Raw genomic sequence first — 27,459 nt, forward strand, 5'->3', positions numbered from 1 at the left:
CCAAGCTGTGTGTGGTCTCAAACAACAGCAGCCACCGTACCATATGCAGCGATGACCGCTTGGCGACCGCATCTGGAGGAACCAGAGAAGAGGAAAAGTAAAACAGAGTGAAGGGAAAGCACTAAAAAGGGAAACAGTTCTGCAGAGCCACTGATCATGCGATGAGATTGTTTACACAAGGTTTCTTTCCTGAGGGAGGGAGAGATGTAGCAGTGGCACTACATGGCTGCATTAGCTCACAGGCTAGAAAGGCAATCTCATAGAAAATAAAGAGGAGGGAGGAATCCTGGAGATTGAGGCAACATAGGGTGGTTTCACTTGGAAGAATGGGGGAAAGAAGTGGGCTTGAATCTGGTGAAAATGCTCCCAACAAGAGAGGGTGGGCCATGCATGTGTAGCATTTTTGGCAAAGTTGTTGAGTTTCTTTTAGTTTTGGCCAAAGCTGTTGAGCTTTTTTGGCAAAATTGCAAGGGGAAAATGCCATTTTTGAGCTATTTTTATGGGAAATAGGCAACAACGGCACTGCCAACATACGTCCGGATTTTCCCAGACGTTTTTGCCAATTTTCACACAGACACTGCTGTTGACTGCAGTATTCCATATATGTCCAGGAAATTCCAGACGTATAGCAACCCTAAATTAAATCAAGATCTCCCTCCCCAATCAAACTATGATCTGGAAGAACGGTAAATCCTTTTGTAAGCATCTGATGAGTGTCTACTGCATTATTAACTCCCACCAGAGGTCACTCAAATCATAGGTTTGAAATCATAATTCGGTATGTTGCTTTGATAACATTTTGCTCACATTGATTCATATTATCTTTCCTAATAATTCATATTGTGCCATCAGTTCAAACAGGTTTGAATCGGTGGGAATGGGAACTCTGTAGTTCAGCAGAAATTTGTACACTCACTGCATATATGGGGGCACACATCTGTGAAACACCCCCCCTCCCCATTCTTTGAACTTGAAAACACGGGCCTTGCATTATGCCATATGGGAGATGCGAGTTTACTACACTGACATATATAATATTTTCACTGCCTGATTGTGTGAAGCAGATTCTGTCCCTGATGTGCCAGTAGGGCTTTTGGGGGAGCCTTCTTCCTCTTTGCAGTCTGCAGAGCTCACAGACCCAAGAGGAATAACTCATCGCAGATCCAATGCCACAAACAGAACATTTCATCTCACTTCTGAGCACAGTGTTTCCAATGGAATAAATTCGCACAGCACTGAGTCATCAAGAGGCGAAGAAAAACAAGTAGAATTGTTATCATTTTATTACACTGGTATACAGTCCTTGCATTCATCCGAAGATATCAGGGTGGCTCACGGTATAAAACCACAATATATAAAACACAAAAGCATGTAATAAAACAATAACAAAAACCACAGAACAAATAAACACCCCCCAAAAAACAAACACATTTAAAAAGGGGTATAAGATGTTAATTAACCAAAGGCCTGGTTGAATGTTTTCATCTGGCTCCTAAAGGTGTATAATGAAGGTACCAGATGAACCTCCTTGGGGGAGAGCATTCCACAAATCTGATAGCACCTTAAAGGCTATAAAAAATAAAAAATAGGGCACAACCTTTCATGGAATAGGGTCCATTTCCTCAGATGCGTGGTATATTTATTACTATTTCATTTATCTACGCATTTTTAAAAGTTCCCTTTCCTGACCATGGTTGCCTCCCCAATAATACCTAGCAACAGAAGAAAGAGGTGGGAGTTACAAATAAAAAAAAAATGAGGCATGCGAGAAAAAGTGAGCGTAGACAAAAGTGGGGGGAGCAAAATCCACCTTCCAAGGCCAGGCCGCCCGTGATACTGTTTGTGGGCTAAGCCTTTCCCCTCTCACCCGGTCCGTTGCCTTGGCAACCCGCCCCCCCCCGCTGCCGCGACGTCCATCACGAGAACGCCACGCCCCTCCATCGAGCAGCCATCAATCCGCGCGAAGCGAAGGGGGCGGGCCCAGCCAGTTGCCAAGGTAACGAGGTTAGCCTCCCGCCTGCGGCGGCTGCTTCTTTTCCTCCGCGGCGTCGCCGCGCTGCGCCTCTCTCGGAGCTGTCAGCGCGCGCGGAGTGCGCGTGCGTTGTCGTGCGCGCGCGCGCGGGCAAGTCCAGTAGCGCCTGCCAGCGCCTCGCCACGGGCAGGTAGGCAGCAGCAGGAGGAGGAGGCAGACGGGCAAGCGAGCGGAGCCGAGAGCGGGTTGGTGTGGCGAGGAGACCAACCTGTAGCCCTTGATGCAAGCAGGTTGTCTGTTCCCCAGGTGGGAAGCGGGCGGGAAAGGGGCCTCGCTGACCTTTCCTAGGTGGGGAAGGAAGCTGAGGCGTGGCTTGGCTGTCGTGCAGCCTGGGAGCCCTTGCAGCCACGTTGCGGGAGTCCTGCCTGTGCGCTGCTGGCCTGGCCGCCTTTCCCTTTGGGCTCTATTTATCTTGCAATTCATACTTGGCTTGTGGTCCTGATTCCAACCCTTCACGCTCTTCTCTCCTGCTCATGATATTCATCTGTAGCTCTTGTACCTCCTTTCGTTTTTTAGGTTATGGAGAAATAAGTACGTTTTCTGGCAAGCGTTTCGCATTAAGATGCTTGCTCCCCCCCCCCCCATCCAAAAGGACATGGTGTGCTTAACTTTTTCTTTTTAAAGGGGGGCGGGATTAGAATACTTTACAGTTCCATGTTTTGTGATCCGGGTGCACGTGGGAAGTGGCTGTTGCAAACAAGCATTTTTTTCAGGCAGTAATAATAGAAGCGTTTTGATTTTTTTTCTCTGTGTGTGCAGGCGGGGTTTCTGACAGTGTGCCATCACTTAAAAAAAACAACTTGTTGCATGTAGATTTGAAGGAAAAGTGTATACAGTTTTTGGTATAAAAGGGCAGGCATAGTGCTGCAATGCTTTCCCCACTTTGTACGTGTCTACAACATTCAGAGGTGTAGCTGTGTTAGGTTGTGGTAGGAAAAACAAATTGTCTTAGGTTGACTGTGGCATGGGCTTCCTTGGACTAGAGCCATCAGATGTAGGCTCCCATCCAGGAGACTACTTACTGCAATAAATCTATTAGTTTTTAAGATGTCGCATCTACAACATTCAGTGGTTGAAATGGGAGAGATGCTGAACAATAAATAGCAAAAATAGAGTAAGGCAAGCACTCAAATAGATCATAGGACATTTAAGCAAACTTAAAGAATGTGATGTTGTAAGCCAAGTACTGTATTGAAGAGCCAACTATCCCTTCCCCCATTCAGTTGCATGATGAAATGTGAAGGCAGTGTGAAGTGATCTCTCTATGGAACTGGGTTGTTTTAAAGACAAAAACATGGCAACATCGAAATTCTGTGCTTTTGAAAAGCTGAAAATACCTTGCTTGCTTAATGATGGCACTGGGGGTTGGCAATGTACTGGATCCCTTTGAATAATCCATTTGTCTAACAGTGATATCTGCCCAGAGTGTTCATTTGATTTCATGGAGAATTAAAATGCAAAATGTTTAAACATGTGGCTTACAATGAGATCAGAAAAATAAATTGGAAAGTGGAAGAAGTATGTGCAGTTTGAGTAATGATTATTTGTGTACAGATTTACACATCCACAGGAGCTCCTGCTTCCCCACAACTGGCCCGGTTGGCTCTGCTCATTCTTCCCTTTCCTCCTCTATCAAACTGAACACTGGTTTCTTCTCTCTTCATCTCCTCCACTCTACCCCACTCAAATAATTTGGGCAGCTTTTAGCTTAAAAAGGGGGTTTTAGGCATATGGCATGTTCCTCTACTTAAATGTAGATTTGGTGCCTTTTATAAAAAACAAGTGTATTATTATTTTCTAACTTGAAAGTGCTTGTTGTTGTGTTGTGTGTGTGTTTTAATAATAATCACAAGAGCCAGCCAACGAGCATGCTGCTCAGCCAGCTTCTTGAAGAAGGACTCATAGCTAAGGTCTATGAAAAAAGTACATCTTACCCAAAAGGGGTGATTGTGGATCCCCAGTGAGTTCCTCACTCAAGCTATGTACATTGTGCATCAAGTGCCTTTGCAAAGGACCATTAAAAAATAACTTGTGGAAGTGCTAACTAGGAAGAGAGTTTATTTGTAGCCTCATGGTGAACTGCATTCTGACGCTGCTTATAATCTGTTTAAAAACTGCCTCAGAAGTACAGGTGACTACCAGTCCACATGCTAAACTTTCATGCAGCACACTATGTGGTAATCCACAGAGTTAGGACTGATGTACTGTACTGTGTATGTGCAGCAGAACTGAATAATTCAGTCCAGGAAAAATAGTGCTACATTGGACTGTAGCTGAGGAAACATGATCCAGTGTTCCCTTCCTTTTTTAAAAAAAGAGAAAAACTTCTTGCAGACCAACCCCCCCCCCCCCAGCACACCAGAGGAATATTCTGCTGGAACCCACTAGCCAACCATTTTATAAGATTGACCATAAGGGTTAGGAAGCCTTTTTTTGTTACTCAGCACTTATCCAGTGAGCCTTCCTGCTGTGTTTGGATTCCAGTTATATTAATTTCCCCTTCAACTGTTTGTTTCTCAGTTTTACTAAATAAACATGAGAGAGAAGCAACAACAGAACAGAATTTTTATAGGAAGTACAATAATAATGCTTTCCAGTGGGAAACTTGGGGTGTCCTTGGGTTGGTTCTTGATGTTATTGGTAGTATGGTATTTTAGTTATAGCAATAAAGACAATGACTAGACTGAATGCCTGTAGAGAGCCTAAACAAGAACGGTTATATTTACATATTCCTATCCTTGAAACATCACAGCTTCTTTGAAAACATTTTCACAAAACTCTCCTTCCTTTCAGCTATTGTTTATAAACTATTCTTCTCCAACCTAGCGCTCTCCTGATGGTTTGAACTACAACTCCCATCAACTCCAACTAGGACAGTTGTGCCTCATGTTGGATTTCATGGCTCTAATAGCCTAATTTTTCAGTTTATGGGGAGGGTTTTTTCCCCTCCCCCTGCTTTGTGTAGCATCTTGCTTTATTAAGAGATCTGGAGAGTACAAAAGCTTTCTATAATTTTGTGTCATTTTGGTCAGTACCATAAAGGTATTACTGAAATAAAGTTTCAGTTAGCTTCATATGGGCCTAGACTTCTTTTAACTCCTTGTATAAGGTGCTAAAATGATTTCTGTGGCAGCAGCTGCACCTTCAGATTCTGAAGTTCTGCTTACTCAGTTAAGCTCCAGGGTGCTCCTTAACACTCTTTCAGCTGTCTCCCCAGGGACGTCATCGTTTATATACTTGTGAGTTCTCGCACCCTAGTCCCAGTGGACTGTTACCACGTAACACTTAATTTGTTAAGCAGATTAAGCAAAACTTTTCCATAAGTATGGTATATGGTCGCAGGGGTGCCCAAACCTTTTTCAAAGAGGGCCAGGTTTGATGAAGTGAACATGTGTGAGGGCCGGCCAAGGTTGTCGAGCATTTTTTAGGATTAAAGTTGTTGAACATTTTTTACAATTTTACCCCATAGTTGTTGAGTTGATGTTTTTTGGGATTTTACCCCAGGTCATATACTGCCACGGGGGCCAAATTAAATTGAACAGAGGGCCAGATTAGGCCCCCGAAACGGACTTTGGAGTAGGGGAAGTTTATGCATGCATCTTCTGAAACCTGGACTTTAGAAAGAAACTTGTTTGAATGTTTAAAGCTTGTGTATACTGTAATAATGTTACAATGTCTTCACTTTATATGCAGGCCTGGATCCAGGGTTTGATTCTGCAGAGTGCATTGTGTTCTTATTGCCTTTTGGTATTAATTGGAGGCTATGTGGTTAGTGCCATGTAGAACCATAGACTTTTAAGCAAGGGTTTCTGGGGTCTGGACGGGCTTGGTCACCATGGTGACACTAATGACAGAATTAAGTAGCAATGCATTGGATGGGATTTGTGTTTATATCTCCTTTGAAGACTCCTGGGATTACTTTCAAAAGCTGGTCTTAATTTAGATCAAATCAAGAATGTCCCCATTTATCTTTGTTATAAGTTTAATATTGTTCAGTTACGTTTTGTTTTAAATAAGCAGCAAGCTTTAATTTCATATGTTGGAAAGAATGACCAAGACTTTCTTGTTGGAAGGGAGAAGCAATTGAGAAGAACTTGTATTTTAAGCAGAAAGCCTGTGGTAGATCTATAAATATTGAAAGCATTAATAGAAATTCACTTTGATTTACTACTTCAGATGAGCCATATCATGTATGTGGTGCTGTGGTCTAAACCACTGAACCTCTTGGACTTTCTGATTGGAAGGTCGGCAGTTCAAATCCATGTGGCGGGTTGAGCTCCCGTTGCTCTGTCCCAGCTATTTCCAACCTAGCAGTTTGAAAGCATACAGTGCAAGTAGATAAATAGGTACCACTGTGGCAGGAAGGTATACGGCATTTCCGTGCGCTCTGGCTTATGTCACGGTGTTCCATTGCGCTAGAAGCGGTTTAGTCATGCTGGCCACATTACCCAGAAAGTTGTCTGTGAACAAACGGCAGCTCCCTCGACCTGAAGCGAGATGAGTGCTGCACCGCATAGTTGCCTTTGACTGGGCTTAACTGTCCAGGGGTCATTTACCTTTGTACCTTATCATGTATGCACCTTATAAGGTTGACTGAGATTGAATTTGGAGTGAGGGTGGAGTTGCTCTTTTACTGTGCAATACTGTGCATTTCTGGGATGCGGGTGGCGCTGTGGGTTAAACCACAGAGGCTAGGGCTTGCCGATCAGAAGGTTGGCAGTTCGAATCCCTGTGATGGGGTGAGCTCCCGTTGCTCGGTCCCTGCTCCTGCCAACCTAGCAGTTCGAAAGCACGTCAAAGTGCAACTAGATAAATAGGTACCGCTCCGGCGGTAAGGTAAACGGCGTTTCCGTGCGCTGCTCTGGTTCGCCAGAAGCAGCTTAGTCATGCTGGCCACATGAACCGGAAGCTGTACGCCGGCTCCTTCGGCCAATAAAGCGAGATGAGCACCGCAACCCCAGAGTCGGTCACAACTGGACCTAATGGTCAGGGGTCCCTTTACCTTTACTGTGCATTTCTATTTCAAAGTGAGCCCCATCGAAATCAGGGGTATAGGATTGCAGCATAAGTAAGTAAGTTGCCAATCTTGCCTTCTTGGGCAAGGATCTGTAGACTATATCCAGGCACTCTTGGAGGAAACTGATTTTCTAGATCCATTTCAATCTGGGTTTAGACCCAGTTTTGGCATAGAAACTGCTTTGGTTGCCCTGTATAATGACGTGTGTCAGGAGAGAGACAGGGGAAATGTGACCCTTATAATTCTCCTTCAACTCACAGGAGCTTTCAGTACCATCAGCCATGGTATCCTCCTGGAGTGCCTGTCCGAGTTTGGGGTGGGTGGCACTGGTTTGCTGTGGCTAGACTTTTACAGAGGGTGATGCTTGGGGACTGCTCTTTGGGCCTGTGGAGTCTTCAGTGTGGGGTTCCTCAGGGTTCAGTTTTATCCCCCGTGCTGTTTAACATCTACATGAAACCGCCGAGTGGGGTCATCTGGAGCTTTGGAGTACCTTGTCAGCAATATGCTGATGACACGCAGTTCTGCTTCCAGTCTTGGTATTAGTCTCTTATTTTTTTCCACTTTTAGTTGAGTGGGCATTTGAAGGGGAAGATTAAGCCTCCTTCTCACACCTGTCTGCTCTTAAAAAAAAAAAAGCCACATACTTTCAGGAAAATATGTGGTTGAAAGCATCACAATGATGCAAATGTCACAAAACTTATGGTTGCTTTCATGTCACGGTTCCAAAATACAAGAAAAGAAATGCAATGTTGGACATCCATTAGATCTTAGCTCGATCACTGGCCCCGATGTTACAGAGGTCTGACTGGCCTCAACTGGAAATTGGACATTTAGCGTCACCTATCCCAGGCTCTGGAACACTATTCCAGCAAAGATTTGGCCGGCATCCTTGCTTTTAACTTTCAGGCATCTCTTCAAGATATTCTTTTTGCCCACAAACCTTTGCAGCTGTTTTGTGTGTGCGTGGGGGTGTCTCTCACCAGTCACCTTAATGATTATATGCGTTTTAAATTTCATTTCATTTTAAAAAATGGTATTCTGTGTTTTAGCAGTGTACACCAGCTTGATATTTTATGATATGGTAATATGGAAATACTTCTATAAATAAATACAGTGGACGCTCAGGTTGTGAACGTGATCCGTGCGGGATACACGTTTGCAACCCGCAGCGATGCGTCTGCGCATGCACGGGTTGTGATTCGGTGCTTCTGCGCATGCGCAAAGTGTGATTTAGTGCTTCTGCACATGCGCGACTGCTGAAACCCGGAAGTAACCTGTTCCGGTACTTCCGGGGTTTGGCGGTCCGTAACCTGAAAAAACGCAACCTGAAGCGTCTGTAACCTGAGGTATGACTGTATGGGCCACTGGATTGATTGCACACAGGGGCGTCTTGCCCACAGAGACAAGTGGCACGGGGCGCTGGGGTGCCAAGTTCTGGAGGGCTCCAGGGAAGAGGCAGAGGCTGGACGCAGTGCCTCCTGACATCAGCTCACTGCCCTTGCCCGCCTCCGCCATGCTGCTCTGAAGCAGCGCCGCGCCCAGATCCTCTGCCTGCCATGGCCACTGCGACATGGGCGCCAGGGAAGAGGCGGAGGCTGGGCGTGGCACCTCTGGGCGCCAGCTCGCCACCCTCGCCCACCTCGCTGAAGCAGCGCCGTGCCCGGAGCCTCCACCTCTTTCCTGCCAGAGGAGCCGCCCTCCAGCCGCTGCCTGCCTCTTCCAGCCCCGCAAAGCGGCCAGCAGCGCCATAAAAAGCTCAGCAACTCTGGGAAACCGGGGGCGGGGGGGGGGGCACAGATATCTTTGCACCACAGCACCGGATATACTTAAGATTGCCCTGATTGCACAGTGTTCATTGAGATTTACCGGTAATTCCCAACACACCATCACTGCATTACTGCTTAGGCTGCAGTCTTATGCAAAGTAACTTGGGACGGGAGTGAATCCCATTGAACTAAGAGAGACAGTCTGTGTTGTTTTCTATAGCCCGAAACATTAATAAACCTCCATAATAATAATGTAGTAATGGTTTTGTGTGTGTGTGTCCCCCCATCCTAAATTGTTCTCCTTTCCTTGTTTGGATCTCATATACCATATATGGATCTTATTTGTGCTTGAATCTTTTAAAAATGTCTTCTATGAAATAGTCATAGTCATACTTGCTTTTATAGATGAGTTGATTTCACAGAGCATTGGGCTCATCTCTGTGTAGTCTCAGAAATTTCCACACAGTATCCATATTGCCTTAGCATTATTCAAGGGCTTAGTTACCATATCCTACATTTCAAATATACAATGGCTTGGATGAGTTGTATTTCATATTGGTTTGATGAAGACGATTGGTATGATGGACAACAAAGAGTAAGATCCTTTCTTTTGTAGAAATAACTGCTTTGTATTGAATCTCACTGAATCTTTCTGCAGCGTATTGCCTGTTGTTTATAGCATTTATACTTCGCACTGCAGTGCAGTGGTTGAATCAGAAATATTTATTTGATGGGTGAAATTAAAATTAATCATGTAATACATTGTTTTATAATAACAATTTGATGTTTGGAGCTAAAGGTAAGCTGTCAGTTTGCAAACAGTGGAATCTAGTTGGGGTTCCGTGCTTAAAATACAATATACTGCAAAATGTTTATTTTACTGAATTGGAAGAAATTGATGCAATAGCTATGAAGGTGGGAAATAATTAAGAAGCGATTAATAGATATTAAGCCAGTTTTACTAAATGCAGCATTGAATTTTACTCAGTGTTTTTTGAAGACTGGTGAAGGCATTAACAGTATTTTGCAGTAAGAAACAGGGTTGCTATGGTGATCTTTGTATGATGTTTGGGGGGGAAATTTAAAGATATCGAACAACTGCTTCAGGAAATTATAATTTTCCATGGGTTTAAGAGAGAGTAGAGGGAGTGGAAAAGTCTGAATTTTGGTGCACTGGTTGTAAGTTGCATGAAATACATCACAGTGCACAAATGCAGCTGCATAGATCCTCTTTGTTGTTATGATCAGCATCTTGCAGCAGTGCAGTTTTTCAAATGGTACAGCAGGATAAAAAGATCAGTTCGATATTGTATTTTTAAAAAATCATAGCAAGTTATAAATATCTCTAAAAGAAATAATAAGAACAGAATTTATTAATTTATTAAATATCTTTCACATCCTGCTTTTTCTGGGTAGCGCTCAAGGCTGTGTGCATACGGTTTTCACACCATCTTCCATTCAGATACTTCTGAGACCCAGATCTGATTACATTCTGCAAGGTTGTAGCATCATGTGGCTTCAAACCTGAGAAGCTGAATGAACACAGTTTAGCACAACAGAACAAAACAAAGGAAGATGCACTGACAATACAAACATGCAAATATGCATGCCATAATTTGTGATGAGTCAGGCAGATGGATCTTTTGTGAATAGTATGTATGTACACATATACATGCATGCTGCAGCTGCATGTATATGCACTATGCATTGCTCACATAGGAGTGACAGGGACATGACAGAGGGATGGAGTCTCTTTTCTTGTAACTTCTTGTGTGCGTAGTTGTATTAAGGGTTGTCACCTGATTAAAGAAATAAGTATTTATGAAAACTGCAGATGATATTTTAGAAGAGCTATTTTACCTTGTGTGTGACAGCTGGGTGGATGCCTCCTTGAAGATGGCTCCCCCCTACACACAGCAGATAATAACATTGCTTGGCGAAAATGAATGTCCTGCAGAAATTGATAAATGGCATTATATACAACATTTCAGTGTTTACTCATTTGTGCACACGTGAATTGTTGGAAACAGAAAGACAGCATGCATTGGATATGACTGGCAATAAGTAGATTAATTAATTTATTTATATCCCCCTTTTTTCTCCAAGGAGCTCAAGGTGGTATACATGGTTGTCCCACCAGTGGCAGTCCTTGGGACCTCAAATTTCAGCAGTGCCTTGTGGAATGCCCAAATTTGGTACCCCCTGGCTCTTGCCTTCTATTCTACATCATAGTTGGGAAACCCCAGAGGCTTCATGCCCAGTGTGACTGAACTGGTCCTGCTCCCCTAAATCTGCCTCTGCTCCCCCTCTTCAACTGATCCCCACAACAACCCTGTGAAGTAGGTTAGGCCGAGAGGCAGTGACTTGCCCAAGGGCACCCCTTGAGCTTAATGCTGAGTGGGGATTCGAACACTGGTCCCCCAGGTCCTACACCACGCTGGCTCTCTTACTTATACACAATGATAAGGTATTATTACGAAGTTAGAGCCAATACTGAGAACACAAGAGCTGGAACAGGAAGACTTTGGGAAAATGCACACTTGCATATTAACATGGTACCTCTTCGAGAGCTGTAGTTGCCAGGCTACTGACATTGCTGTGTCGTGTGTGTAGTGCTCCACCATGCTTGGACTGCTCTCCAGCATCTGTTAGTAGCAGTACTCTTTCGTTAACAACATCAGGATTTAATTTCCTCAGCCGTCAAGTAAAGCGGTTTCACATTATAGACAGAAAGAGGCTGCATATTTGGAATCTGCAGGCTTTGGAATGGACATGGAAATCCTTAAATGGCTTGCAGAAAATGACATCTCTGTTAAGGTAGGGGTAACCGAGTCATCCAGCTTTTTCAAGCCAGCCCATTTTATTAAAAACATACTCATGTTCAAAGAGATTTAGAACAAATATTCCTTCAATTTTATCACTTTTATATATTTAGAAATGAGGAAGGACTTAAAATATTGCTCTTGTTGTAGCTGGCTGGGAGAAAGGTCTCTCTCCCTTCCCCTTTGTTGTAGTTTTGGTAACCACAGACATCATTTTTTACTAGTATTTTGTTTATGATGTAAAATGTGAGTGTAGCAAAATGCTTTTGTGTCACCTGTGTCTTGAATAGCTGAGACATATTTGGCAAGGCTGATTTTATATATTCCTACTCTTGAAGAGGTTTAACTTTTCTTTTTCTTAGAGTTGCTTTCAGTTTGTGGTGAATGTGCTTCTCTGTGACTGATTTAAATTACTGAGGAAGTCAGCTAGTTCTGGTTTGGATGCATAATGTTGACTAGTGGTTCAAGTCTTTGCACAGTTGATATTAGAATACAGTGGTACCTCAGGTTAAGTACTTAATTCGTTCCGGAGGTCTGTTCTTAACCTGAAACTGTTCTTAACCTGAAGCACCACTTTAGCTAATGGGGCCTCTCGCTGCTGCCGCGCCGCCAGAACACGATTTCTGTTATCATCCTGAAGCAAAGTTCTTAACCCAAGGTACTATTTCTGGGTTAGCGGAGTCTGTAACCTGAAGCGTATGTAACCTGAAGCGTATGTAACCCAAGGTACCACTGTATTACTGAGGTAGAAATAATACAAAAATTAAAATCCGCATTGCAAGAATTTTTGGAATATTATCAGGTTTCCCAAAATGTGAGTTTTCCATGCAGAGCCTTCTGACTTCTGAGGATCAGAAACTAGATCAAAATGGTGAATAGACAACTTGAGGAAAACTGCAATTGCTTGGTCCTCTTTGAAGCTATGTGGGTATGTCTGAAATCAGCTGAATAAGGATGGTAGTGACAACAAAGAAGTGGAATGGTAGAGGATCCCATTAGGTTTTCTAAGGTAGAGCCCCCCCCCCCACAAGGTCTGAGGGACAGTGGACCAGCCCCCTGCTAAAAAAGTTTGCTGACCCCTGAATCATGGGCAGTTTCAAGGGTTTATCTTTAAGCTGGATCCAAATGGGAAGGTCCTTCAAATAGAGGACTGTCCTCTGTAAAGTAGGACCATCCTATCTATAGGTGGAAGCTGGGCTTAGATGCATAGTTGGGCGTTTACCGGACTGTGTATATAGGGATAAAATTATTAATGAATGCTCTTCCTTGTGTCATTTTCCTGTCTACCTGTTTTGTCAGCGCCATGCTCTAACCAACTGAGCTAACCAAAACTCTCGTTTTTCTAAAGAAAGATCAGATAGACACTATGATCAAATAAATGCAGTGCAGTTCAAGTTTTTGGCAGTTCTCCATAGGGAGGGGGACCTCACTGACCTCCGATTACTACATTTTAAATAGTTGTTACAAGCCTGCTGGTAAAAGACGGGTAATAAATTTAATAATAATACCAAAGAATAACACCTGCGCAAGCCCTAGATGTGCCTTCCTGCAAAGTGGCATTTTGGAGTGATGAAACTTGACTAGCCAGGTTCTGACAGCCTGAAATGTTCCATTATCAAGAAAGAAGCTGCTTCACTGGCTCAGTGATTATTGATCTGCCCAAAGCCAGGGTTCAGTGCCTCTCCATCTTGGCATCCCTGCTGGGTAACAGGCAAGTGAGCGGCTGCTGCTGTATACTCATCCATCCTGCACTTTAAGCATAATTTCTTCATATCATCTTGGGATTTCCTTCAGGCTTTTCATAAAAAAAAATTATTTCCCCTAGTCAATCATTTCTTCCTCAGGTGGCCAGGGCAGAGGAGTCATTTCATGCATTTAAATCCAGTTTTCTAAACAATTTCTATTTGTCCAAATTGAATAAACACACTTCAGTAGACTCTTACCCCATGTACATTTAGTTCAGGCAGATGGAAATGTCAGTACAGAAGGAAAACCATCTCTCTCTCTCCATCTTCCTCCCACTACTTCATTTGAAGCAGCCCAGACTCAGCAGCTTGTTTTCAGCATTTAGTTTCTAAGAAGCCAGACCATCAGTTAATGGATGTGAGCAGTGCTATTTTACTAGAAAAAGAGGTACCAGAACTCACCATGAACACTTCCCTTTCTCTCTTATAATAGCAGTGGTGCCTACCTGAGAGGTGCTGGAAATGAGTTCCTGTGAGTTCCTCCTGGAAAAAAAGCCCTAGGTGTGAGGTGGGGAAAGAGCTGGGTACAAATATATACGTAGTTATCACATTGTTAATTTTAATGATGTAATCAGAAAATTAGACCAAATGTGCAAGTTTCAACGGAACTGTAATATGTATCGGAATTAATGAGTGAAGTTTGTATGAGAGCTGGCCTTTGCAGATTGCACCTATGCAAAGTCTCCATTCACCTGTCCCAAAGACCAGTTAAAGAATCTGAGCTTATTTAATCACAAGGATATTTGCGTGGTTTTATTCAAGATAATGTCTTCTTGCTTTACAGCTATGTTTTTCCTTGTTCTTCAGACTGTTCTACATCAAAGTGCTGAATAAAACATCACTTAAATTATTCTGTTTCTCTGTTTTCCAGGCAAAAATGGCACAGGTTAAGCAAGTGGGCTTATTAGCTGCTGGGTGTCAGCCTTGGAATAAAGACGTCTGTGCTGCGAGCGGAGATAGATTTGCCTATTGTGCAACTCTTGCTATTTATATATATCAGGTGAGATGGATTTTTAGATTTCTCTGTGAATATTTTTTTTCCCCTGCTACACAGTAATGTTTCTTAGTAAGTGTTGCCGCAGGATTAAACAGATCTTTATTTATTTTAAAACAAAATCTAACTACGTATAATGTTCCTTTTTAGGGAAATTTAAAATTTTTATTCTGTTAGCGGTTCATTAGTTCAGGACCAGAGTAACCAAGCTGGAGTGACTTGGAATCTGGGGTACAGATACTGCATACTGCTCTCTATCAGAACTGTTATATATTTCAAAAGCTGTAACTTAGGCCAAAAAGTCATGTATCTCGATGTAGCAAAGGGGTTGCATGAAAAGCAGTAGCTCCAGATACAGATGTCCATTTATGTCTGCTTCAACAGATAAATCTGACAAGTTTCACTGAGAGCCTATGCGAACATTGCAATTACGGTACACACAGGGGTGGATTTCGGTAATCTTTTTTAATATGGTGCCCTGTACAATTTCAAAACTTGGCATCCCCAAGTGGATGGTTTCAATTATGGATCTTCTAAATTTTGTGCCTCCTCAGCTCAGTGCCATGTGCGGGGGAACCGAGTGCTAGGTACACATCTCTAATCCGATGTGCATCCACAACCGCTCCAGGCATGATTCCCAATCCCATTTTGTCCTCTTGAATTTCATTAGTTTCCCCAGCCTGCCTTAGGACTCCCAAATTGTTCTTTAAGCTCACACGTTTTTGGTTTTTTTAAAAAAAGGTAGGCACAAGAGCTGTTTAAGGAAAACTGTTACCTCTATGCATCAGGTTTCCATCTTGGATTTCCCTTCAAGCTGTTGCCTTCTTTTGCTGTCAAAACTGTAAAACATTGCATATGCCCACCAGATGTGCATACATGTGCCCCCTTCTTAATCCAGGCTCATAGCTTTAAGAGCTTCATTCTTTTTTTGAAAACATTTCTTCAGGAACCTAATATTTCTGTAGACATAGTTTTATAATATATCTTCATGTGTACAATTAAAATGTGTGCTGTTTAAAGGCAGAAACCTGGGGCTGTATCCAGTGCTAGTCCTGCTCAGCAGACCCATTGCTGTTAATGGATGTAACTAACTTATGTCCATTAATTTCAGTGGATCTATTCTGAGTAGAACTTAGTTGGCTACAACTCTTGGAACTTAAGGTAAGCCAACATAAGCCTGATTTGTAGTGATTCCCCCCTCCACTAGCCACCTTTGCCTCTCCTGTGGTGTTAAAAGTCTCTCTCTCTCTCTCTCTCCCCCCCCCCCCAACCCTTCCTTACATCCTTCTGAATAAGATTGTGGGATGCAACCTAGTGGCTCTTAAGCTTCTGTCATACATAAAATGCATGTGTAATTAGTTTTCAATGTTTCTCAAAGTAGCAAGATCCACATACTGTCTTTTGAGGTATATTTAAATTTAATTTTAAATCTGTGTAACCTTTTAGCTGGATCATCGGTACAATGAGTTCAAACTGTGGGCAATTATGTCTGAGCACAAGAAGACCATCACAGCCGTTTCCTGGTGTCCCCATAACCACGACCTGTTTGCAAGTGCAAGCGCAGATAATTTAGTAATAATTTGGAATGTGGCTGAACAAAAAGTTACTGCAAAACTTGATGGTACAAAAGGTAAGCGAGAAATTTGAGTCTAATGACATTTATTAGTAGCAAAATGAAGCCACTAAATGCTGAATCCAGAAGTGCTGTTCTGTCAGTTGAAGTCAGCCAAGGCTCCCACAAGCAGAAGAATGTGTGTGTGCGTGCTTTCCACTGATTTTCCACTTTAGTTCCCTACACATGCAATCTGTGGGGGGTGGGGTGCATCCGGAATAGAATGGGAGGGGGTGCAGGGGAGGGGAGAAGGAATTGGTGAACATCACCTTGCCTCTCTTGACATGCACACCATTTCAGTTCACAGGAGCCTAAGCGTGGTCATGATAGTTTTGCTAGGATGACACAAAAAACAAATACAGCCAGTTTCCCAGACAACAGCTTGAAACTACAAACCTCTGTTCTGTTATCTTACTATAGAAAAGAGGGAGATTGCTGCGGTGAAAACAGTTGGCTCTGCTTGACCATTACTATGAATTAGAGTAGAAAAGGCACCAGTTAAGGTATTTTAATTTGGATTATGTGTATGTATATTTAAGGGTAGACCCTTAGCCAATTCCGCCGTTAATGCTTTGCCAGCAGTCTGCTTCAGGATGTTTCCTATGGAGGGAACAGATTACATTTGAATGGAAATTCCCTGTGTTTTGTTCAGGAAGAATCCATAACCAAATAGCAGCTCTTCCTTTAAAAGAAAAATAAAAACCATGTGACCTTTCCATTCCAGTGTAATAACTTCCTTATGTGTTTCTCCAGAGAAATTCTTCCTTTGAAGAGGAAAAAAGTACATTAGAACCAGCACACATTCTCTTTGTGTTTTTAATCTCAAGGCTGAAATGTGTCCATAGAGTGAATATTCAGGCTGAGAGATGAATGTTATTTGAGTTGCCTGTTTGTTTAAATTCAGTATCACACTATTGGAGATGTGGCACCAAATATTTTTTAGATTCTTAGATTTGTTTTTATTTTTCAGGAATTCCTGCATCTCTTAGTTGGTGTTGGAATGCAGGTGATGCGGTTGCTTTTGTCTCCCATAGAGGACCCTTGTATATTTGGACAATTTCAGGACCGGAAAGTGGTGTAACAGTACATAAAGATGCTCACAGTTTTTTGTCAGACATTTGCCTGTTTAGATGGCATCCCAAGAAAAAGGGGAAAGTAGTATTTGGACACACTGATGGAAGTCTTTCTATTTTTCAGCCAGGTAAGGGTCTATTTTATAACATATGCATGTTTTGATACATGGTGAAGAAAACCATTGTTTTGAGAAAACTAGACACTTGTTTTTCACAGATTCTCTCCCCTCCCGCCATTGCATTGCTAATGGAAGGGAGTGGAAATCTCAGCACAAGATTGATTTTAGATTAACAAGGCATCATAATTTATTACTGCATAATAAGCACATTCTTGGAATAAGGCGACCTTGTTTGCAAATCACAGTAAGCCAAACTATGTCTTCCTGGGACCATTCAAAGTGGAGAGGAACTCGCACTCATTTTGTTGCTTCCGGGTCCTTTTAGTCTTGGCTACAGATCATGGTTAAGGAGGGGAGAGCTTAACTGCAGCTTCGTGCTCAGATGATACGCAATCCCTGTGCTAAAAGGACCAGGGAAGAGGAAAGTAGGTGTGAGCATCAGTACATGAGCCAGCATGTTTGCCGGGTACCAATATGCCATAGTTTGGTTCACCATGCAAACAAGGTCTGTAAATATTTGTTAACAACAGGCTAATAAAAAAAATATATATAATCATACATAGATGGGAATGACTAAGAATTCTGACCATAGGAGCTAACCCCTAGGGGCTGAGGGGTCTTTGCCCCCCAACAAAATATTTGAAGGGGCTCCCCCCCCCAACTTGATGGGCATTGCCATTCATATGGTGTGCATGCACCACATCATGTGATTGATTATGCAGGGCGGGACTTACCTGGGCCCCCTAATATTTTATTCAAGTTGGTACCCCTGATTCTGACATCCACTTTATGCCAGTTGCTTGATACATTAGTTTCCCATATGGAAGAAAAGGTAGATATGCTGCATCATGAGGTCATAAACCGGCAGTCAGTAAGCATGGTATATTATAACTTCTCAAAACAAAGATGTTTCTGGAGAGCGGCAGTCAGAACAAAAAGACTGATTGTCAGTACTTTGGATATATCTTTATATAGCTACAAGTGTAGGCATGTGGCTTCTACAGGTTTGCTTAGATGAATGAAGCCAGTCTCTGCAAGACCATATTCATTTTCATATTGCTATAGCAACTGCTGCAGTTCTGTGTCAGTTCTCATTTTCAGAAGGAGGGATCTTTTTGATTTGTTTTTCATTCTGTTCAGTGTTGGCAGTTTAGGACCAAGCTTGTCAGAGTAGAAATTCAATCTGCACTTGGACGCGTCACAGTAAAGAAAGCTATCATGAGCCATTTTGTTCAGATTTCTTATTTTTAGCCATTTGCCCCACCTTAGACCAATTTAGAAAAAGAAACATGATAAAATGAATTAATTAATGAGTTAATTTCTGTGGAGAAGGTTCTGGATTCTTTTCAATTGCAGGTTTAAAAATACAAGCGCACAGTCACATCTCACTTTCTCACCTCCATGTACTAGAATTGTTGAGCCTTTGCTAAAATTGGATGAACCAATCAGTTCTGTTCAGTATAAATTTGGAACATTTGTATGTTAGAATGCTGCTGTGTAATCTGTATCCTACAGGGAAGCAGAAGCATACAGTTTCCTTTTTCTTCTTTATGATGGAATCAAAGCCTGCTGGTGTATTTTTTATGCCAAAGATATGAATGGGCTCAACTTCTACACACACTAGCTCTGAGGGAAAATGGATGCTTACTGTAACTAAAAGATTAAAAACATCATGTTGAAGAGATGACCCTTAGTTTCTGATTTGTTAGAATGCATCCAGGCATTGCTCGTAATATGTGTATCATACCACATTTGGGGTTCTCTTCCTAAGATCCTTCAGTTACCCCGAATCCAGAGCTCTGGATGAATCTCAAGATGTACATGAAACACTTTAAGCAGGCTGCCTTGTTCACTTTCTTGCTTCATGAACATGACAGGATAGACATGAAAGTGTCTGTTGCTTCCATTGAAATGAATGGGGCATTTAGAGGCTGGGGGATGCTATCTGTGCATTAAAGTTCGTACACTTGCTTTGTTTTGCAAGGATGCCTGTCTCTAATGAAAGCTTTGAAAAGTTCAGGCAAGTGCATGCCGTTTACAAGAAGCTGCTGCAGAATTGCATCTCTTGATATTGCAGTTGAATTTGAACCCGCAGTCTTTAACAAGACATTAGTAGGAAATTATAGTGAACGGTCTTCTTTCTTACAAAGTGCTGTTTTGCCCTCCAGAAAAGCACTGAACACCTTCCGTGCTGTAATTTAAGGCTGAGTCATTATTGAGTAACTAGCACGATGCAACAATGACTTTTAATTGTTAGCATTTAGTGTTTTACCCAGTGCATTCACTTTATTTTCAACTAATTAGCTCTCTCTAGCTACTAGTAACACAGTGGAGGCACACAACAAAAAAGAGTGCAGATATGTGAAAGTTTAACTTAAAGATTGGTGTTCATTCAAACGTAAAAATAAATAAATCTGCAGAAGTCATTCTGGTTTCCTGGCATGTGTGCTTGCCAATAAGTCCCACTGCATCTAGTAGAGCCTACCCCATTCTAAGGATCTCTGCCAGCAGTAGCCAGTATAATCCCTCCAAATAGGGTGTTTCAGAAGTGGAACTCTGCTAAGCAAATATCCATTGGAGCCTAAGCTAGCCCAGCAAGCCTCAAGTTGCAGTGGGAGGCTTGAGTCTTCCCTGGAATTGGCATAGCAATAAAAAAAACCCCCACTGCTTTCCCAACCAATATGTGCAACAGGGCTGCGGATTCTGGCAGCAACTCTGCAGTTCCTTTAGGTCCTACTGTTATCCAGCTGGGGTTACGGTTGTACCCTAAGCCTATAAGAAACAATTCTATTCAAAGCTGCACAAAGGCCAAAACCAGAAAAGGCTAGTTTAGGTAAATGCCACGATGAAGAGTTCTAATCAGGGAGAAGTGCAGTCTCCCAAAAGATTAAGCAGAATTGTTACAAAAGGTATGTGGAAAATTCAGGACAGAAAAACCCCAACCCCGTGTAAAATTACTTCAAGCAGCAAAAATAAAATCTAAAAACAAAAGTTTTGCTTTCTCTTGTGTTCCACAGAAGAGGTAAGTTACTACAGAAAATGGTATTGGGGTGAAACTGCTTGCTAAGATGGAGATTAGTGAAGAAACATGGAATAACATGAAAGCTTTTCAACCCTCCAACATTCCAATCCCCTTTACTACTTGCTGATTGGTTCTACTCTTCTCCATCTCATTTGTTTAGAACAGAATTTTATTTATGAACTGGTAAATGGTAGGTCCGGAGTCACACCACTTGAGTGTCCATGATAAAGCTTTCCTTTTTCTTGGGGCACCTGATGTGATCCTCGGGTCTTATAAGATGCATTCTGGGCCAGAACCATAGGAAATATCCAAACATTTGACCTGGTCACCTTGGCAAAAATGTGTCTGTCTTTCCCCTCCTTTATCTATCCTATCTCTTAATTCAGAATCCAGAAGCTCAGGCTAAGAAAAATCTCTGCCACTAAGACCGACATTCAGGCTTAAGCCAGTAGCCAGTTTATTGACCAAGGTTTGTTCCATGGAACAGTTGTTTGTATCATGGATGCAGCTTTTCCCTTATCCCACCCCCCAAATCAGCTTTATTGGTAGAAAATCAACATCAGTTAACAAGAACAATAGAAGGTTCCTGAGAATTGCACTGGCTTTGCCTTTCGTCGAGTAACCTGAAAACTCAAATCTGCTGAGAAGAATGCAAAGAAGCTCTAGTGTCACAGATTCACTCTAGAGCTCATTGACTCTGTTGAGAGCAATCATCACGGGTGGTTGCTGCATCCAGTAGCTTGGATCTGCATTTACTGAAAGTTTTCTACTTTCTGGGACTTTTGTTCAGTATCTGGAAAGCTAACTCTTAACCTGCTTTTAAAATTGATACATCTTTTACTTTTCAAGGTTCTAAGAGTCAGAAACATGTTCTAAGGCCAGAATCACTTGAAGGTACAGATGAGGAAGATCCCGTTACTGCCCTGGAATGGGACCCTCTCTCTACAGATTATCTTCTTGTTGCAAATCTGCACAATGGAATTCGTCTAGTTGATTCGGAGTCTCTGTCCTGCATTACAGTCTTTAGTTTCCCTAGTGCAGCAGCATCTGTGCAGTGCTTAGCATGGGTTCCTAGTGCTCCTGGAATGTTCATCACTGGAGGTAAATAAATATTTTCACACATTGTTTTATGAAATAGTAAGATATGTAATGCACAGGCACAATCCAGAGCCATGAATGCCAGTTGGTTATTTCCAGTTTACCTCAATAGAATGTGATTTAAATTGTGAGTTAGCTAAAGGTGAGGACAGAACATTTGAAGAGTGATAGAAATGGCAGCCAGCAGCATCCCTGCCCTGAAAACATATGTAACTATCTCTTGTCTTGGAAGCAAATTATGGAAAGGGGAAAAGAAGGTTCTGTGGGGGTTTGATCTAGTTTGGGTTAAATTGGGTGGTGAGGGGAGAAAAGCTGGCTTTGGTAAAAACTATTCATAACAATGCCAGCACCACTTTCCTCTCCTGTTCTCATCCTTGTTCATGGAACAGTTTTGTATCTGGTTTAGGAAAGTTAATTCTAAAAAAGAAGAAGGTGAAGGGTGTGTATATGTGCATGTACATATGTACACTTATGCTCAATGTGTGTATATATACCTCTTGAAAACTAGATAACTCACACGATACACAGGAAGAGGGAACAGACTGAGGGCTAACACACTTCCTTGGCATGAAAGCATTCTCTGTTTGCTGGTGTGCATGCTGTAACCCTAGTTGGGAAACCAGGCTCACACACTGTGTGAAAATAGGTGAAGACCAATGCTATTTTTCCAGGAAAAGAGGTGCTAGAACTCGCCATGAATGCCTCTCTTGTTCTCTTATAACGGCAATGGCGTCTACCTGAAAGGTGCTAGAACTGAATTCTGGCTGAAAAGCCCTGGTGAAGACAGACAACACTCATGAAACAGGACATGGGCTCTGTTTGTCATATTCTGTTCATGACTTGTGTTATGTTTAGCTTGTCTACCAAGAAATATGTATGCAGAAATATGTACAAAATATATTGCAGTTGTTAAATTTTTGAGTCATTGGACTAGATGGATACAACTTTTTGAATTGATAATCAGAAAAGAAATGGGATTTTTCTCTTAATACAGATTCTCAAGTTGGTGTGTTGCGTGTCTGGAATGTGTCACGTACAACACCAATAGATAATTTTAAACTGAAGAAGACAGGTTTCCATGGCTTACATGTTCTTAGTTCTCCCCCAAAGAAAAAACGTAAGTATCTTTAAAAAACAAAAATCACAAGAAAAAATGTGCCTTTTCCTTTTCCTAACTTTCCCTTTTCTGTTTGCACTTGGAAACTCTTTGCTGCTCAGCACAATTTATAAGCCACAGTGGCATGGCTTGTCAGGATTGAGCAGCCTGCTACTTTGTGCTGCCCTGTTGCTCCTGCTTCGCTCCTTCTCTGGTATCAGCAGGAACAACAGACCATGAAGTGTTGACTTTTTGATACTTCTGAATACAGGGTTATTGGTTGTTTCTTCCAAATAATTCACTGTCATGGAGCAATGACTAGTACAGACTGCCTAATCTTGGTAAACCATAGTTTATTGTTATGTGTGATCTGGGTCAATATAGGCTGTATAGTCTTCCAAAACACCATTTAAAACACATATGCACAATAGGAATTCCTCTTTAAGGAATATTGGAATACTTCAGAGAGTCTCATTTTATAATTCAAAATGCGTGTCAGTAAGAAGATTTGAAAGCATGCTAGTTAAGATGCCTTACAATATGTTGAAAGCTCACTGATCCCTGAGTGCTCCATTTTGTCCTCCTGTTTTTCTCCCTTTTGCCCCCTCACCAACCTGCAATCCATTCTGTTTACCATCTTTTCTTTTTACCATCTTCTTTACCATCTGTTTACCATCTTTTCTTTTTACCATCTTTTTACCATCTTAATTGCTGTAACACCCTTTGCCAAAGGCAGTAATGTGATGAGTCTTCTGGCTGTTTAAGGGAGGGGTGCCATTTGAGAGAATCATCCCAGGAGTGCTTTTCCTACCTGGGTCTCCTTTACCTGTGCAAAACCAGCATCCCATTTTGTTTTTACCAGGCTAAAATGGTTTGGGAGAGGCATGAATACTTCTCTTTTTTTGAATTTGCAAGAAGAGTATTGGGTCAGCTGAGAGTGAAACTAAAGGTGACATTAATTATGTGAATATAACTACAGTAATTTTTTACTGTGTATTTTTTGTACACGACATTTTTACTGTACATTTTAACAGCACATTTTTTGTTACATAAATAGCAGCTGAGGGGAAACCTGAGCAGCTTTGGAATCATGGGGAGGGGGAGTTTAACTTTTTATCTCCTGACAAAATCATCCCTCAGAAGCTGCTATTTGCATTTCAAGAGGAGTCACTTTCATGTCCTCCAAGGGAATATGTGTATTTGTATTGAATTCTACTTCTCTGTGTTGCTGACATCTTCAAACCTACTAATGTGCCTTCCTCTCCTAATTATTCCCACTGGCCTGATCTTGCATCATTTCACATCTCCTCTGTATTGTCAACATTGAAAACAAAAGCTGATTGCATAACAAAGTCATAGTATCTGAGTCAATGTATTAAATGTGTACTTCTTACGTGCTAATATATTTGATTAGTACTAAATTTTCTGTTTTTCTTACAATAGTCAAGTGGTGCATATAGGCATATATTCTGATTTTAAGAGAATACAATAGCTTATTGTTGAAACTAACTGGATAGCTGGTGTAGAGTAGTGGGCTATGAGCAGAAACTATGACTGAAGCGCTTGCCGATCGGAAGGTTAGCAGTTCAAATCCACACAATGGGGTGAGCTCCCATTGCTGTATCCCACCACCTGACAACCTAGCAGTTCGAAAGCATAACAACACAAGTAGATAAGTAGGTACCACTGTGGTGAGAAGGTAAACGGCACTTCCGTGCACTCTTGCACTCGACATGGTGTCCGTTGCACCAGAAGCAGTTTAGTCATGCTGGCCACATAACCCGGAAAGCTGTCTGCAAACAAACGCCAGCTCCCTCAGCCTGAAGCAAGATGAGTGCCACATCCCACAGTCAAATTTGACTGAACAAAACTGTCCAGGGGGTCCTTTACCTTTTATGAAAAATGTTCTGACTACTTAGAGAAAATGCTATCTTTACTGTAATTATTATTATTAATTAAATTTCTATGCCACCCTTCATCTGAGGATCATGGTGATTTTTATAAACAAAAATAAAAATACAAAACATAGTAACAAACGAAAACAATACCCCCCCAATGGTTTAAAAGGCCATAGATTGTTTAATTAGTCAGAGGACTGGGAGAAGAGGATTGTTTTCGCATGGTGCTTAAAGATATGTAGCGAAGGTGGCGGCCGAGCCTCCCCAGGGCGAACATTCCACAAGTGGGGGAGCCACCACAGAAAAGGCCCACGCTCATGTTGCCACCCTCTCGTCCTCAGATGATGATTGAAGGGTCCAGGGTGGTTCATGGGGAGAGGTGGTCCTTGAGGCACTGCAAGTCTTTCTGTTAAAATATAATTAGTATTATGATGCTATGTGAATTATCAGTTCTGCTTTCTGTGACTGAAATTAATACTCTTAGTAAAAAAGAACTTCTCATCAGCTGATTTTATAAATTTATTGTACTAAATCTCTCTGTGCCATATGCTTCAGTAAGATAACACTTGTTTCTGAAGGAGACAGCTGGACTGAGAAACTAAAACGTTTAAGGAAAAGAAAGTTTAGGGCTTCAAAGTACTGGAGAGTAAATTAGGAAATTCTCATACATAAGAAATTCTCAGATATAAGAAATAAATCAGATAGGGGTTAATTGCCGCAATTTCCCAAGAAATGTAGTTCCCAGTAGCAAGTGGACAATACTTTGTTTTAAATGATGCAGGACATAAAACTTATGCTAATATGTTTTATCTTTTTAATTCAGCATTTTCTTCACAGTCTCCTACCAAAAACCACCACATGTCATCTACAAGTGAGGCTGTTCCACCTCCAACTCTAACACAAAACCAAGCATTTTCTCTCCCTCCTGGGCATGCTGTCTGCTGCTTTATGGATGGTGGAGTGGGACTTTATGACATGGGAGCCAAGAAATGGGATTTTCTTAGAGATCTGGTATGTTTGCTCTTCTTTCCAGTCTTTGAACTTGGGGTCACTTAAGGTATTTAAAATCTTCAAGTGATGTGCCCTAACTGTTCCTGGGGATGCTTTCACTTGAAGAATATTAGATGTCATTGGGGCTGTCTGTGGATACAGATGTTTCTCCCAGCTGCAATTTCCAAGCTCAAGGTTATCTACCAGCAAAAATCATGAGTATCAGAAGCATTCCCAAGGGGATATTGCTATGTCCATGTGTTCGTTCCTCTATCTGCACTTACCCTAGTGATAGAGGAATACCTTGTGGAGAATACTTTTTGAACTTGTAAAGTAGCCCAAATAGAAATAATTAGTTTGTGTGCTAATAAATGGGCTCTTTGCTTCCTTCTTCTTTGAAGGGACTTGGAAAACTACAGTAGAAGTGTTATCCGGAAGCAGCATGCCAGATTGGATGGAGCCACTTTGCTAGATTCCCAGGATAATTGGGGGAGGAGGCAGCAGGAAGGTCAGCGTGATTTAAACGCTGTGGCAGGAGTGCTAGATTAGCTCTGATGGTGTGTTTGCACTGCACCGACCTTCCCACTGCTTCACCCTTTCCCCTCCTGGTAAGCAGCAGCGACCAGCCTGCCAGAAAGCTAGTGTAGCTTCTGCACCTAACCTGGCAAGCCTCTTCTGTATCAAGCCTCTTCTCTTGTAACGGGGCTTTCTCTTGTTGCTCTAGGGTCATGTCGAAACCATCTTCGATTGTAAATTCAAGCCTGACAACCCTGACCTCCTAGCTACCGCATCCTTTGATGGAACAATAAAGGTGTGGGATATAAATACTTTGACTGCTGTCTACACTTCTCCTGGTAATGAGGGAGTCATATACTCCCTTTCATGGGCTCCAGGTGAGAATATTTTCACTTAGAAATAACTAAAGTTTCATATAGAAAAGAGAATGCTTCTTAGCTAAGATTGGTGGGTATCCAGAGTTATGTATATTTGGTAACTTCATGCCAAAAAGAAAAAAGTACAGCTCAGAGCAAAAGAACTGCAAGGGTTCTTGCATTTACGGAATGTGGCTTTTCCACTTCAGCCTCCGGTGAGGAGCCCCCTCAAATGACCTCTGATGTAGTGTGAGTCTTGTAACTGGGTTGGGGGCAGGAATATAGTACCTGGCACAAACTTCAGCTTTGTTTTTATGGTTTGGGGGAGTTTTTAAAAAGCAGATTCATAGTCATTTCAAAACTGTTTTTAGAGGTGTGTCAGCAGTGCCTGGTGAAATCTAAAGCTCAGAGGGGTACGGAATAAGATTTTTTTTATTAAGAAAGAAGGCTTTAATCTCCCACTACATTTCTTTTCTGTGTCTGATAGAGTCGTATTGAAAATGCACAATAGCAAATCATTTAGATGACAGTATGATTTCGAATGGGATGTGGGTGGCGCTGTTGGGATGTGCGTGGCGCTATGGGTTAAACCACAGAGCCGAGGACTTGCCGATCAGAAGGTTGGCGGTTCGAATCCCAGCGACGGGCTGAGCTCCCGTTGCTCGGTCCCAGCTCCTGCCAACTTAGCAGTTCTAAAGCACGTCAAAGTGCAAGTAGATAAATAGGTACCGCTCCGGTGGGAAGGTAAACGGCGTTTCTGTGCGCTGCTCTGGTTCGCCAGAAGTGGCTTATTCCTGCTGGCCACATGACCCGGAAGCTGTACGCTGGCTCCCTCGGCCAATAAAGCAAGATGAGCACCACAACCCCAGAGTCGGTCACGACTGGACCTAATGGTCAGGGGTCCCTTTATCTTTATCTTTATGATTTTGAAATAAGCGAAATTATGTAGATGTTCTTAAGTTGCACATTTCATTTCGGTTGGAGAATTCAGTTCAGGCTGGTGCAAAATTTTGGTTACCTTGTAGAACTTAGATTTTTCTTATAAGTGCAAAGTGTACATGGTGCTATATATGAGTGAAGAGAAAAAAATCGAATTGCAGCACTATTTTGTGCACAAAGAGAAAATTGGTCAGAAATGGGCTTAGCTGGGGCAGTTTGTAAAGGAAAGGATCAAAAGAGCAAGTCATGCCAATTGTAAACACTGAACTGGTTAAGTCATGGCAAATAGGAGGCAGAATGCTATCTCTTTCTAAATGTAGAAACATACTAGGCATGTTCCATGAAGGGTAAAGAAGCTAAGGAA

The 27,459-nt window shown here is 42.1% G+C and overlaps 1 protein-coding gene across 10 annotated transcripts in view; it reads left to right on the forward strand.

Annotated features, from left to right (window-relative positions):
* Positions 1-2,026: 2,026 nt before the first annotated feature.
* WDR17 (WD repeat domain 17) overlaps positions 2,027-27,459 on the forward strand; it is a 51,885-nt gene continuing 26,452 nt past the window's right edge. For 2 of the 10 annotated variants that reach the window (XM_083457060.1, XM_083457061.1), the window contains exons 1-8: positions 2,027-2,162; positions 14,254-14,382; positions 15,823-16,006; positions 16,959-17,189; positions 21,052-21,303; positions 22,295-22,417; positions 25,118-25,305; positions 26,009-26,177. In XM_083457060.1, the coding sequence (XP_083313186.1) occupies positions 14,260-14,382; positions 15,823-16,006; positions 16,959-17,189; positions 21,052-21,303; positions 22,295-22,417; positions 25,118-25,305; positions 26,009-26,177 (1,270 nt within the window). In that variant the 5' untranslated portion in view covers positions 2,027-2,162; positions 14,254-14,259. Of the gene's footprint in view, positions 2,279-9,201; positions 9,411-11,386; positions 11,633-14,253; positions 14,383-15,822; positions 16,007-16,958; positions 17,190-21,051; positions 21,304-22,294; positions 22,418-25,117; positions 25,306-26,008; positions 26,178-27,459 lie in introns of those variants that run through there. The other 8 variants (XM_083457059.1, XM_083457058.1, XM_083457057.1 and 5 more) reach the window with 8 other exon arrangements.

This window comes from Podarcis tiliguerta (genome assembly GCF_965153285.1).
Source record: "Podarcis tiliguerta genome assembly, chromosome: 9".
Classification (NCBI taxonomy): Eukaryota; Metazoa; Chordata; class Lepidosauria; order Squamata; family Lacertidae; genus Podarcis; species Podarcis tiliguerta.